Genomic DNA, 12,882 nt, shown 5'->3' with positions numbered 1-12,882 from the left:
GAAGGCTCGACACAACATGAAACTTTGCTCGTAGCATCACCAGGGTCTCTACTCATGAACAAAAGCATTGAGAACATTGTTTGTTGTTTGCAACAAGTCAAAATCTATTGAGCAGTCAGTACTGTAAACAAATGGAAAGCACAATGTTCAGGGCCAGACAATATGTTTAGTTTACAGTATGCAGCCTACAATGCACTGTACTACAGTATACAATACAAAAATCAAAGGAGTAAATGTGATCAATGTGCTTCTTCTCGTCTTTGGACTAGGTCAGGCCAGAGCACTTCGTCAGGCAACGGGGCTCTGAACTGGCTTATATTGGTTGTGTCACATGATTTGAAACAAGTGAAATCAATTTTGAGTGGTTGTGTTTAATCAATGATATGTGTTCTCTATTTGTATTTGATTGTTGCCACTTGTGTTTACCAGTATGGATGACATGTGCATTAGAGTGCAGAATGTGTTTTGAGAATGAGAATGTGTTTAGAGTTCTGCTGAAAAGTCTAAGTGAAATCTGCTAATTGTGTTTTACCATGTGAAATGGTTTAAGGTATTGACAACAGACTGCACAATTAGCTAAATAAGTCCAGGCAACTGCAAACTTTGTTCAGCCAATGGGTTTTAGTGTTTTAGCGATTGAGAAAAACTGTAAATTAAACTTGATTTACCATGGAATATCCTTTTGTGTTGTTTTTCATATGCAGTTATGTGCAACATTTGGAATTGGGACATGGAGGTAAATGGGTAATTGTTTTGTACTCTGGTAAGGACTTGGTGTTTACAGTTTTTATTGATTGCTTTGACCTGTTTAAACAAACTGGAATCCACTCGGTTTTCATCATCAGTGTCTCAGCAGAGCACAAGACACCTCTTGCAAACTCCACTATTTCTGTTGTAGATGGACTGGTAAAGAGCTTCACCTTCTGGCTCAGTTTCCTGTTCACCACGATGGTCCAGTGCATCACCTGCAGTACTGTTACGCCACACCAAACCACCTGTCCATCTCAAGCTCCATTCTTCCATCACTTATGAACAAGACCCCAAAGTACTAAACGACTTAAGCTGGAGCTCACCAACCAGAGATCTTTCCAGCAGAGAACAATGTCCTCAGACTTGGAGGTGCTGACCCTCAATCCAACCACTCTGCACTCGACTGCAAACTGCCTCAGTACCCTCTGGAGGTCACGGACTGAAGAAGCCAACAAAACCTGTGTAATCGGCAAAGAGCAGAGATGCAATTCTGAGGTAGGCTTTTTAGCTTCATTTCGAAGACCCTAGAATAAACTTTCCCAGAGAGGCTGAGCAGTGTGATACCCCTATAACTGGAGCACAGCCTCCGGTCCCACTTCTTAACCATGGGAACTCTACTGGCTAAGGCCAGGCCACCAGACACTTGCCAGCGGGCTCACGTTCTAGGTCAGGCTCCAGTAGGGGATCCTTGTTTTACCATACCAGGCGAGTTACTCTTTACCTTATGTTGCCGATTCATGAGATCTTTGAATCACTCTTTGTCTGGTAACTCCCCAAGACCAACTTTGCATGAGGGACCCTACCAGGAGCTATTGCTCCCGACAACTCACAGGATTGTGATTGGATTTCCTCATTGGCTCCAAAATTGCAGATGAAAGGTTTGGATATGAATTCAAATTGTACTAAGTACTCAACTGTGATTTTCAAAGTAACAGTAGATTATGTGATGCATACACAATGTACTTTCACACTTGACGTTAATCTGTTTTTTCTTTTGGTGAAGATATTTTTGTGTGAGGAGCATTCTATTATGCTGTTATGGCCAATTATTTTTGTGATACTACGAAGCTGCACTATAATAATACACTTTGAGCATTTACTGTTGCCAGCAGAAGGCAGTGCTGCACCTTGCTACTCCCCTAGACTCTTTTTGTAAGCGGACTTCTTTCCTCGTCTCGCTGAGCGTTGCTGCACTGAACAGAAGCATTTGCGCCTGTCTCATTCTTTCTCCTGTTTTTACAGGTTGGTGGAGTTACATCACTACATAAACATAAACATGCTGTTAAACATTTAAATTCAATGTTTTTCAAAGTAGGGAAAATGTGTTTCTTTTGGTTGCATGCGGCCCAGGATGGCGTTCGTTATTAACATTTCACTGAGATGAGATTCAAGCATGTTTTAGTTTCCGTCTCCAGTACATTTTATTTCAGGTTAAAAACTATTTTCTTGGTATAAAAGCTAATTCTGCATTGATGTATTGCTGGCATTAAAGCTTTGACGTTAATTTTAAACATAATCACTTTGAAAAGTTTAACTTTGCAAGTCATGCACTTTTACTGAACTAACAGTCTTTAGTAGCAATATGATGTATTCTTAATTGCACTATGAGTTAGGATGAATAAGGGAAGATGTGAGAAACCAGAAACTGTGCATTCATATTATGTTTTTCTTTTAGATTGTTGTCAACTAAGTAGAAACACTAGCTCAGTACAAGGGCTGAATGAAGATTCACTAATACAGTACTACACTGATCAGGATTAGTTTAAAGGTAAATGGAGAAACAGAAATTGTTTGATTTATTTGAGAGCAATTGGAACTAGCCTATACATTTTGGTTTATTTGTGTTATGATACAAAATACAGTAAAAAGAGATATATTTTGAATATTGGCAGATAAATCCTGCTGAGTGAAGCTGCACTGACTATAAGAATTTGCACCTGTCTCATTCTTGTTCCTTTTTCTACAGGACCCATCTGTCTTATGTGTTCTCAACCTGAGGCCTGTATCATAGTACTTATATACAAGTACAATTAGAGACTTGAAAATATGTAATGTAAATGTGATTACTTCCACTCCTGTTAATGATAGCAACCAAATATTAAACTCTTGATCAATGGGAATGACACAATATCATCTTGAGTTGATGAGGCTCATAGGTCTACCTAGCGAAGAAATGTGAAGTGATTACAAGAGTTAACTGGAGCAACCTTTACAAGAAACTTTTACAACCAACCATCCTTATATGCTTATCACTTGTAGCAGGGAACATTTTTCATCAATAATCAATTATTAAAATGCTGTAAATCAGATATGATGTATAATTAAGATATTTAATAAAGCAAGCCATTCAAACCTGGACAGTGTAAAGAGGAACAGTATGAGTGTGAGTGGTGGCTGTATAATATCAAATAAATCTAATATATGGCTTCAAATTAGCAGCCATTTTTCTTTTTTATGGATGGTGATAACGAGTTGGTGTTGGTGTGCCGCAAGGACACCTGGACAACTGTTTCGTACATTCTATCACTCATCTCAAGTACCTCCTTACATTGGGCCTGTCCCCAGTGCTGGCTGGTCATTAACTGGTGTGAGACGGCGCGTCAACATTCATCATTACCTCATTTGAACAATAAAACAGGCTGCTCATAAAGCTTACACCTTACTGACACTCTCTGTTCTCTGCTCTAAACTGGTACACACAAAGAGTCGGCCACTGTTTACAGCTACAACATATTATTCACCCTTATATATGACTAACTATATTTGAGCATTTAAATGACTGAACATTTTATGAAGGTGTTTAACATCTTGTTAAGAAACTGAACAACTCCTGAAGATCATCAGAATTTGGCAACTGGAGAAGTGCCAAATTCAATAATGGGGCATTTGTACTCATTCTTACTTCTTTAATTTACTTTCTTTAATTTTTTAAAATGTATTTTCAAATGTATATTGTACATTTCTATCTGAGATTTATAATTCTTGACTTAAGCATTTATTATTTTTTCTTTTTCTTTTCTCTCTTGCAATGTTTATGACCATTTGCACCAAAATATTTCAGCAAATTCCTTGCATGAAAACCTGCTTGGCAATAAACCTGATTCTGATTTCTATGTGTAAAGAGAGCTGAAATGATATGACTTGATGCACAAAATCTGTGATATACTATAGAAGGTTTCTCTTGAACTCTCTAGTCCCTGTGGGAATTGAGTAGCATTACATCAGTGGTTGGCAGTGGTGGCTGTTCTTACCTAAGCTGCCCTACTGTCTGACTTCATTGCCAGACATGCACCATACTACAATGATGCTTATTTGATGGCATCACTTGAAAGCTTCAGTCCACTGAAGTTGGCATCTAGTTTAATATCCTAAGTGCCCTGGCGTGTCTCACAAACTCCCAAAGGTACCACACCCAGACATTCAGTCAATACAGGCTGCTCTCAGCTCTCACTCAATGTCCAAAAATGGTAGATCGAGAATACAGGACTTTACTTTATGATCAAGATATGACTACAATGGCTGGGCAGAGCCCCAGTAGCCAAACTAAGCAATTTTTTGAAACTTTTGTAAATTCACACGTCCTGAACTACAGCAGGACATTTACAGCAGAAGTATGGTATAGACATGCTCGAACTGGAAAGTGGCATTAGATAACTTGTAATAACTGCTGCTATACAAAGATTGAGTGGGTGGATGGGAGTCCGTAAGTGGCCCCAGCATCCCTCAGCATTCTGAAATAGTGCAGTTGGGAGATCAGTATAACTAGATTGTGAAAAGAGCCTATTTGTTTTTTTTTATGTATTTATTTTGTAATCTTGATACTAACCTTTACCACTTACTACTTCATATGGAGTTGCTATAATAATTTTAAAAGATCTGTTTCACACGTGTTAACATAATTATCTCAATTTAATACTTAATTTAGTACTTTGTTATGGCCCCAGGCGTAATTTGTATTTGTGTTGTGACACAAATTTGTGTGTTTAGAAGATGCCCAGGATCACTACCAGAAAACAGCATCCTTCTCGCTCGTGACTGAATTGTGTTTATGCTTGATAAATTTGTATCTGTTGAGAACAAAAGAGTGCTAGAGTGCTCTCTGCTTTTTTTTTCCAGAGCAAGCCTGTTTAGAAATAGGCACGAAGCAGTAGGGGTGAGCTGCCTTCTCTTTACACCCTGTTTTTGTCCTGTTTTTGGTTAGGTTAGGGTGGCAGGTTTAGCAAATGTCTTTTTGCTCCTTTTCTTTCATAGGGTTTAGTTAGATTACTGATCAGAAGTTTAGGAGTTTTAGTTTTGTTTTTTTTTTTGGCCTGAGATCAGCCTGAACAGAGGCTTCACCACTGTATATACTGTATATTCACTCACACTGTTTATAGTCGCACTTTGACATTGTAAATAAATTATTATTGTTGTACAGACACTGGTGTAATTCATTTTATGTCACGCTTTGGCACCCCTAGGCCAAGCTTAAAAACGTACATAAGCAAACGAGACCATCAGAGAGATAATTACATATTTCTATATAGTTATTCCCAAAAACAAAAGTATTGATGCCATGCAGCAGAACCTGTTAGCTCGTCGCTATTTGTAAGCTAATCAAGGTGTGTGAATGCCATGAAAAAAAGTTTCCTTCGTTTCACAATGAACATATTAGAGTTATTAATCTAGGATAACTGCACAAGGAAACACGATCTCATCAGGAACAGTGTTGTTAGAAAAAATTCTAAAAAAACAGTGATACAAATATTTGTATCTTTCTTTCACTATCAAAAGAAAAAGTACATTTTTAAGAGGAAAACCCCCTGATATCAGATTTTCAGAAACCCTACGTTCAACATCCAAGTTGGCAACTCAACCATTCAACAGTAAGTTATAGCTGTTCAGTGTACTATTTATTGTCACAATAGTCTTATTTGTGTCTTATCATATCCACTACCATTGGGGAGGCATACTTGGTCTGCAACCGTGTATGGGTGAGTGGTGCATGTCAAGTACACGAATGCCAGGAACCAAGTTTTTTGTTTATAATTACATGTTCATATTGTACAATATTATGTATATATGTATGTACATATTCTGTTTCTTACCTTGTTATTTTATTGTTTACTTTTTGCTATTATCATTTTTTATTGTAATATAATTGTCCTTTGGCTGCTGTGACAAAGAAATGTCCCTGTTTGTGGGACAAATAATGGAATTCTGATTCGATTCTGATTTACAATGCACAATACACAGCCCTGATAGTGGACAACAATCAAATGATTACATTTTTCCAATTCATAAAAGTTACTTTTAAAGGTTTAAAATGTGGATGATTGTGCAGGATTGGACTGAACTGAACTTGGCAGGAAATCACCATATTGTTTCATGGCACAAATGAACAAATAAGCTGCTGCAGCAACCTGTCTAAAATCCACATTCATACATATTAACTATAAATGCAGTTGGTGAACATTTACCTTTTTGTCAATAGCACAGAGACAGCAATCAAACAGGGACTTTGGAATGACACTGTAAGAAAACAAAGAGCAAAATTACATTCCCATGATTTACTACTTGAGATGCCTTCTGTGATGTTCATGGAGGTGTCAGCATTTTCTAAAACCTGTTCCTACATACCCCACTTGACAATTTAGCCCCTGAGTTTGTGTGTTGCTACCTGAGCTGGTTTGTCATGAGCCAACTATGTCAATAAGTCAATGAGTACAGGCTTTACTGTGTAGACTGAAGTGAACACAGAGTACAAACAGCTTGTACAAGTGTTGTAATAATACTTTATTTTCAGATGTTTTTAGTTTACATCACAAAAATCTTTACAGCATAGGTGAAAAGAATGACAAATTACAGCCTGCACATACACCACCCTTTCAGTTTTACTTTATGTCACTTGTGATACAACCCTGATTCCAAAGAAAGATGCAATGCTGTTTAAAACTAATAAAATAACTTGTGATAATAATGACATAAAGTCAGTTAAAAACAGTTCAAAGACAATATATTTAGTGTCTTACTTTATCAACTTCATTGACTTTTGTAAATATAAGCTGATTGGGTATGAATGTCAGACACATGGCTGTAATAAAGATTACCACATGAGCTCAGGAACACTTTGTAACTAGGATTGTTTTCAAATGGTTCAAATAGCATCTGTTTTTATTCACGTTATAGAAAGTGTCCAAAACATTTGGGGAATTTGGGTTGTAATTTCATTCAACAAAAAAGTGTGTATGAATATGGCATTGTGGCCAATATAACCATTTCAGTTACAGCATAAAGTAACTGGCACCCAGACAACTTTGGCCCTTTTGGGTCCCTGAGGCTTTTTGTGCTGGGACAGCCGCCTGCTCCATTATCCAGCCTTGAGGTAGAGGCACTCCACAGTGATGCTGACAGAGTGAGCAGCAGAGCAGACGATACCTCAATCTGACTCAGTGCTGCTGATGGAGGCTGCAGGATGGAGTTGAGAGTACCTCAGGGTGACGTCCAGACCCACCACAGGACCCACCACACTGAGCCACGACAACACATAGTTCACTGGCCTACACACACACACACACACACACACACACACAGAGCTGTGGACATGACCGATATCTAATAATAATAATAATAACAACACTCAATTTCTTTAAGTTTCTTGATTTACAACAATGTGATATTGTATTGGCATGAAGATGCTGCAGTTGAATGAACCTTGTGGCACATCTAGCTTTTTATACAACTTTTCAATAAACTGAACAGTCTGATGCACAGTGACATTTTTTTTTAAATCAGCAGGTTTAATGAAACAGCTTCATGTGTAACAGCCTTCCATTGTGTTTTTATAATGAGTGAATCTAACAGTGATCCTACCTGTGTTGCTCCTGAGCTGCCAGCAGCACAGGCCGCATAAACTCTTCTGTCCTACAGGGGTGGAGCATGAAGAAAGGCTGACCCAGCAGGGGATGCTCCTAACACACACACATGAACATGTTACACACACACACACACACACACACACACACACACACACACACACACACACACAAACATGTTACACACACACACACACACACACACACACACACACACACACACACACACACACACACACACACACAAACATGTTACACACACACACACACACACACACACACACACACACACACACACACACACACACACAGAGAAACTCTTAGTGAAGCTGGATGAAGGTGATGATAATAAACTGAGGGCTGCATCTCTCCTGCTTGTACCTGCAGACTGATTGTATTCAGTGGACTGTTCTGAAGTCTGAGCCTGAAGTTTGGATGAACAGAGCTCCACACCTCCTCTAATGACAGGCTCCTCCCCTCTGACAAGGAAACACATGAAGAAGAAGACACAGCAAAAACATTTCAAAGGGCATCCTGACACTGTTGAAATATGACTAACTGCAACCAGTGATAACTCTGACTTGTATTTGAGTCCAACAATCATGCGTTCAAAGCTGAAGAGATGTGTTGTGTGATATGCAGGTTTCCTTCTTAAGATTTCAAATAAAAAGTACAAGTATTTTCCAGAAGCTATTACAAACGACATAATAAAGGTCTTCATATGATTCAAATAAAGCATATTGGGAGTCTTCATCCAACAATTTCTGCAACTTTCTAAAACCAACAATGTGACATTCATGCCAAGCTCACAGATAGATTGGTCGGCCATGTGGACATCATTTCACACAACTACTTAAGTGACATTTCATGTGAACAACTGAATGCCGTTGAGTAACAGGTGGGTGGTACATACTGGTTTCATCACTATCATCGGTGTCACGTTCTGCTACGACATGGATTTTGCAACACTGTCATTACGTCATATGTATAACATAATAAAAATGATGTGCTTGACTGTGGCTGTGATAACATGCAGCTTAACAACCATTCACACCTGGGCTCACCTAGCATTAGAAACCCACATGAAGGCCAATTGGGTCAACCCACAAGTGGCCCTAAAGTCTGAAACTCAGAGCTCACACGTGTCCTTAACAACTCCGTAAGGACACTCCCACACAGAGTTTAAAAGCCTGCAACTCCCCTCCAGTTAGTTAGAACTGAAGAAGCCTCTTGGATGAGAGGTTGAAACGATTTCAAGAAACTAAAACAAGTCCAGCTGCCTACAATACTACACTTAGAATTACCATTACCTGGATGACTGAGGACCTTACTCACAATACTTAGGGTCATTTTAGGTGTGCGATAACCACATTTGAGAGAAAACTGCCAAAAATGTTTGAATATCAGCCAACATATCAATATCATTTTTTTTCGCACTAATATCTATGTTGACATTGGTTTGAAGAAGTAATTATCATTCGGGCTTTAAAACTAACATGCAGAAGTTACAAAACACCACAATTTCTCCAAAGAGGTTAAAGACTCTTGCTTGGCCCTTGGACATCAAGAATGGAGAAACTGCAGAATTAGCAGCAAAGCTTCAGTCAACAGATTACTACCTTGAGGACTGGGCCATCGACGGGTTCTTATTACATATCAGGTCAATCCACGGCCGTAGGTATTTATGTACTTGCATCTTTAATGTTAAATTTGTTTCTGTTCATTTTTACATCCACATTGTACTTACAGGGATATTCCGGTATAAGTTTAATCCATGGTTTAAATCACCCTGAAACTGTGTTAGACTCCCTCTCGAGAGATCAAGTTAGCAAACCGCTAATTTACGGAGTTTTATCAACCTCAGAAACGACCGCACGACAGCAATACATTGCAGTAAATGGGTCCAAATATAGACCGCCACCAAAAAGCCACAAATAATGCTCAAAACAGCACCAAACTTCAGCAACAGTACAAATAGGGTCTCAGCAAATAGTCCGGGGCATCTAACCTCCGCTAGCTTAGCTGGATTGCTACTGAAAAGCTGACTAAATTTACCACTCTTCTGCAGCAGCTTCCTGTTGATGGGAAGTCCCGACGAGTCGATTACCGAGTGCAGTAGAGTTCCACGGCTCATGGATGAAAATGTATGATTATGACTCCATGGAAAAGCAATCAAAGTTCATATGTGTCTTAGCTGCCAGTTTATAACAGTTATTTTCGAGAGCAGACAGGGAAAAGAACGGAATTGAGCATTTCTAATCGCACTCAGTAATCGTCGCGTCTGGACTTCCCCGACCCGGAAGCTGATGGAGGAGAGTTGAAGTCTGTTTTTAGCTACCCAATAGCTTCCCTAGCTAAGCTAGCGGAGGTTAGATGCCCCGAACTATGTGCTGAGACCCTATTTGTACTGTTGCTGAAGTTTGGTGCTGTTCTGAGCATTATTTGTGGCTTTTTGGTGGCGGTTTATATTTGGACCCATTTACTGCAATGTATTGCTGTCATGCGGTCGTTTCTGAGGTTGATAAAACTTCGTAAATTAGCGGTCTGCTAACTTGATCTCTTGAGAGGGAGTCTAACAGTTTCACTGTGATTTAGACCATGGATTAAACTTACACCGGAATATCCCTTTAAATCAAAACTGAAAAACCTTCACCATCTACATCAAATGATTACATCTTTAATTTGTTAACATAGGGTCATTCCATGCCAAATCACAGAGAACTCATAACCTCTTCCAGCACTAAATTCACTGGACCTGGCAAAATCATTTAACCATATTCCAAATACTTTAGTTATCAATTTGTGGCTGATCATTGAATAATTTTTGTGATCCCTAGTATGTGTATCATAATCCTCACCAATTCCTTAATTTACACTGGATGGATCAAATATCCAAATTAATAGTAAATTTTTTTTTTTTTTTTTTTACCAGAATAAATCTACAGGTTATTTAAAAAAAGTCAATAAGTAAAACATTTTTATTTTCTTTATTTTGACTGGCTGTATATAACATTTCGTTTTTTTTTTTAGTTAGTTCAGAAAATGTGCACACCGCTGGAGAAGGACTGTGTGTGTGTGTGTGTGTGTGTGTGTGTGTCCCTCATGTTACTAACGTAGAGTGGAGGCTCTGAAGTAGAGCACAGGAGTGCTGTAGCTGCACGAGTACATGATGTGATACTCGTACTGAAGCACCTTGCTGTTGCCTTTAGACACCGCACAGACCCCGTCATCTTCATCATCATCATCATCAGTGTCATCTTCCATAGTGTCAGGCTCATCTAGGGCTACAGGAACAGACTGTACAGGGAGAGAGACAGTGGAGACACCAGTGAATGGATGTCCAGTTGCTTCATGTTGGAAGCCTGGACTGGATCTTAATTCAGGGATCAGTTAAAGTGTAGAGGTGTGTGCGGATCATTAACATATCAATCAAACGTTCATTTCTGTGCAACTAACACATTAGAGGTACTAATTCCTGACATTCAGTGATATTCAGTTAAGGTGTATGTGGAAAATAAAGCACATGATAGAAAGTGAATGTGTGTGTGTTTCCTGTCACCTGTTCTGACTCTTGTGCCTGCTGATCAGACGGCTCCGACTCTGAACTTGATCCTTCCAGGTCCCACACTGTGCTCGAGTTAATGACGACTGACCTGAGAGTAGTCTTCCTCAGGTAACCCTCCTCTGAATCCTAAACACAGGTCAGAAACCCCATCACCCACATGCACGGATGACAGCAGGCTTCCAGCCTCCGTCTCCTTTTATGACAGCGACAGTACAGACCTGCTCACCTGGACGGCCTCCCAGCTCCAGCCATCGTTCAGCTGCTCGGACTGTTGCAGGAGGAGACAACAGCAGCGATAGAAGTTCTGCTCATCCAGAACACACGAGCTCATGTCTGCAAGGGAACACGTGGCTGTTAAAAGAGGGGAGGTCTGCTCGTCTGCGTCTTTATAATAAGGAATCAAACATATTTTTCTCATGTATATTATATATGCAAGTTTGTCTTTTTGGCAGGCAAACCTTTCTGCCCTCTTTTATCTAAAACTTAAACCGAGTAAATGGTTTAAGGGATATTATTCTATTCTCCGGGTACATTGTGGTCCTTGGTGTTTATGTGAGGATATATACTGAATATACTATATATATATATATATATATATATATATATATATATATATATATATATATATATATATATATATATATATATATATATATATATATATAATATGTACGTATGGTGACTGTTACCTCTACCACAGTCATTTCTTTAACACAAACCTTCTGGGTACTTTTAAAACACTTCAGGGAGGATGTGTAATGATCAAATGCAACATACTCATCAAACTGTGTCGTAAAGGTTCGATCACGTTACCACACATTATTCTTCCACGAAATAACAAGGCTATGGATTTTCATTTAGAATACTTAAGAGGCTGAGTGCTCGGTCCTGTCAGTAATAAACAGTCTAAATAGTCTGAACGCATTCAAACATTCCGATCCGCTCCTGGATCAGTCGGACAGCTTACGGCTCGTTGTTGACGTCATCTTGTGGCGGACAGGTGAATGGAGTATTCGGGGATATTGAGACAGAAACACACCTGCTGACAGCTCACAGCTTACCTGCTCCGACTGCTGACTGCGGCGGAGTGCTGTAGAACAACACTTCCGCCCTCTTCTTCTTCCGTGGTGTTGTATAGCAGTAAGTGTAGCACTGCTGCCTCCCTGTGGCTCCATTCATCCCTTAGGTTCTTGTCTGTTGTTTTTATTGGTCCAGTTGTTGTCACGTGTGCTCAGCTGCAGCAGGTCCCTGATCAGTGACCGCTGTGTGTGCCTGCCTGCAGACTGCTGCAGCTCTACATGTCTGCTCTCTCTTTCACACATTTCCAGCAGGATATCAGGACTTTGCTGTGTGTACATGCAGGCCCTTGGTTGCACTATCCCAGTGTTGTTGCCATTGTTCATTAGTCCGTTCCCTTCTGATTTTAAAAGTTTGACTCTGATGTTTATATTTTCCTTCCTGTTTGTTTCCTTTGCTAGATTGTCTGCTTCCTCCTCTTCCTGAGTGCGCTGGTATCCTCCTGAGCTTTATGTTTTCCCCTTTCCTCCCCATAATTCTTGAATGAATTAACATTATCACAACTCATGCAGTTTAATCTTGATGGTTATTGCTTGATCCTTTTTTCAATGCTGGTTAATGCTGAGGCTGAGTCACTGCTGATTAATGTACTGTCTGCTGTTATCTGTTCTGGCCACTGCAGTGCTAAAGAACTGC

General features: G+C 39.5%; 1 protein-coding gene across 2 annotated transcripts; it reads right to left on the bottom strand.

Annotated features, from left to right (window-relative positions):
- Positions 1-6,504: 6,504 nt before the first annotated feature.
- On the bottom strand, positions 6,505-12,363 carry atg10 (ATG10 autophagy related 10 homolog (S. cerevisiae)). 2 transcript variants are annotated; one of them, XM_030401701.1, is made up of 7 exons: positions 12,231-12,363; positions 11,396-11,502; positions 11,164-11,295; positions 10,718-10,901; positions 7,986-8,083; positions 7,603-7,700; positions 6,505-7,289 (listed from the first exon to the last, which is right to left on the bottom strand). In XM_030401701.1, the coding sequence occupies exons 1-7, from the start codon at positions 12,346-12,348 to the stop codon at positions 7,169-7,171; spliced, it is 858 nt and encodes a 285-aa protein (XP_030257561.1). In that variant the 5' UTR covers positions 12,349-12,363; the 3' UTR covers positions 6,505-7,168. The 2 variants fall into 2 exon arrangements, with proteins under 2 accessions (XP_030257561.1, XP_030257563.1); XM_030401703.1 differs by having other exon boundaries at positions 12,137-12,289.
- Between the last annotated feature and the right edge of the window lie 519 nt (positions 12,364-12,882).

Source organism: Sparus aurata, chromosome 21 (assembly GCF_900880675.1).
Source record: "Sparus aurata chromosome 21, fSpaAur1.1, whole genome shotgun sequence".
Taxonomy (NCBI): domain Eukaryota; kingdom Metazoa; phylum Chordata; class Actinopteri; order Spariformes; family Sparidae; genus Sparus; species Sparus aurata.
The sequence above is the reverse complement of the archived record's forward strand: the minus strand, read 5'-3'. Positions and strand labels throughout refer to the sequence as shown.

Excerpts from the sequence above, each read along its gene's own strand:
- atg10 (XM_030401701.1), bottom strand. The coding sequence starts at position 12,348 with ATGAATGGAGCCACAGGGAGGCAGCAGTGCTACACTTACTGCTATACA. Across the intron at positions 10,902-11,163 it reads AGGCACAAGAGTCAGAACAG|TCTGTTCCTGTAGCCCTAGA; the intron begins GTGACAGGAAAC and ends CTCCCTGTACAG. Across the intron at positions 7,701-7,985 it reads TGAATACAATCAGTCTGCAG|GAGCATCCCCTGCTGGGTCA; the intron begins GTACAAGCAGGA and ends TGTGTGTGTTAG.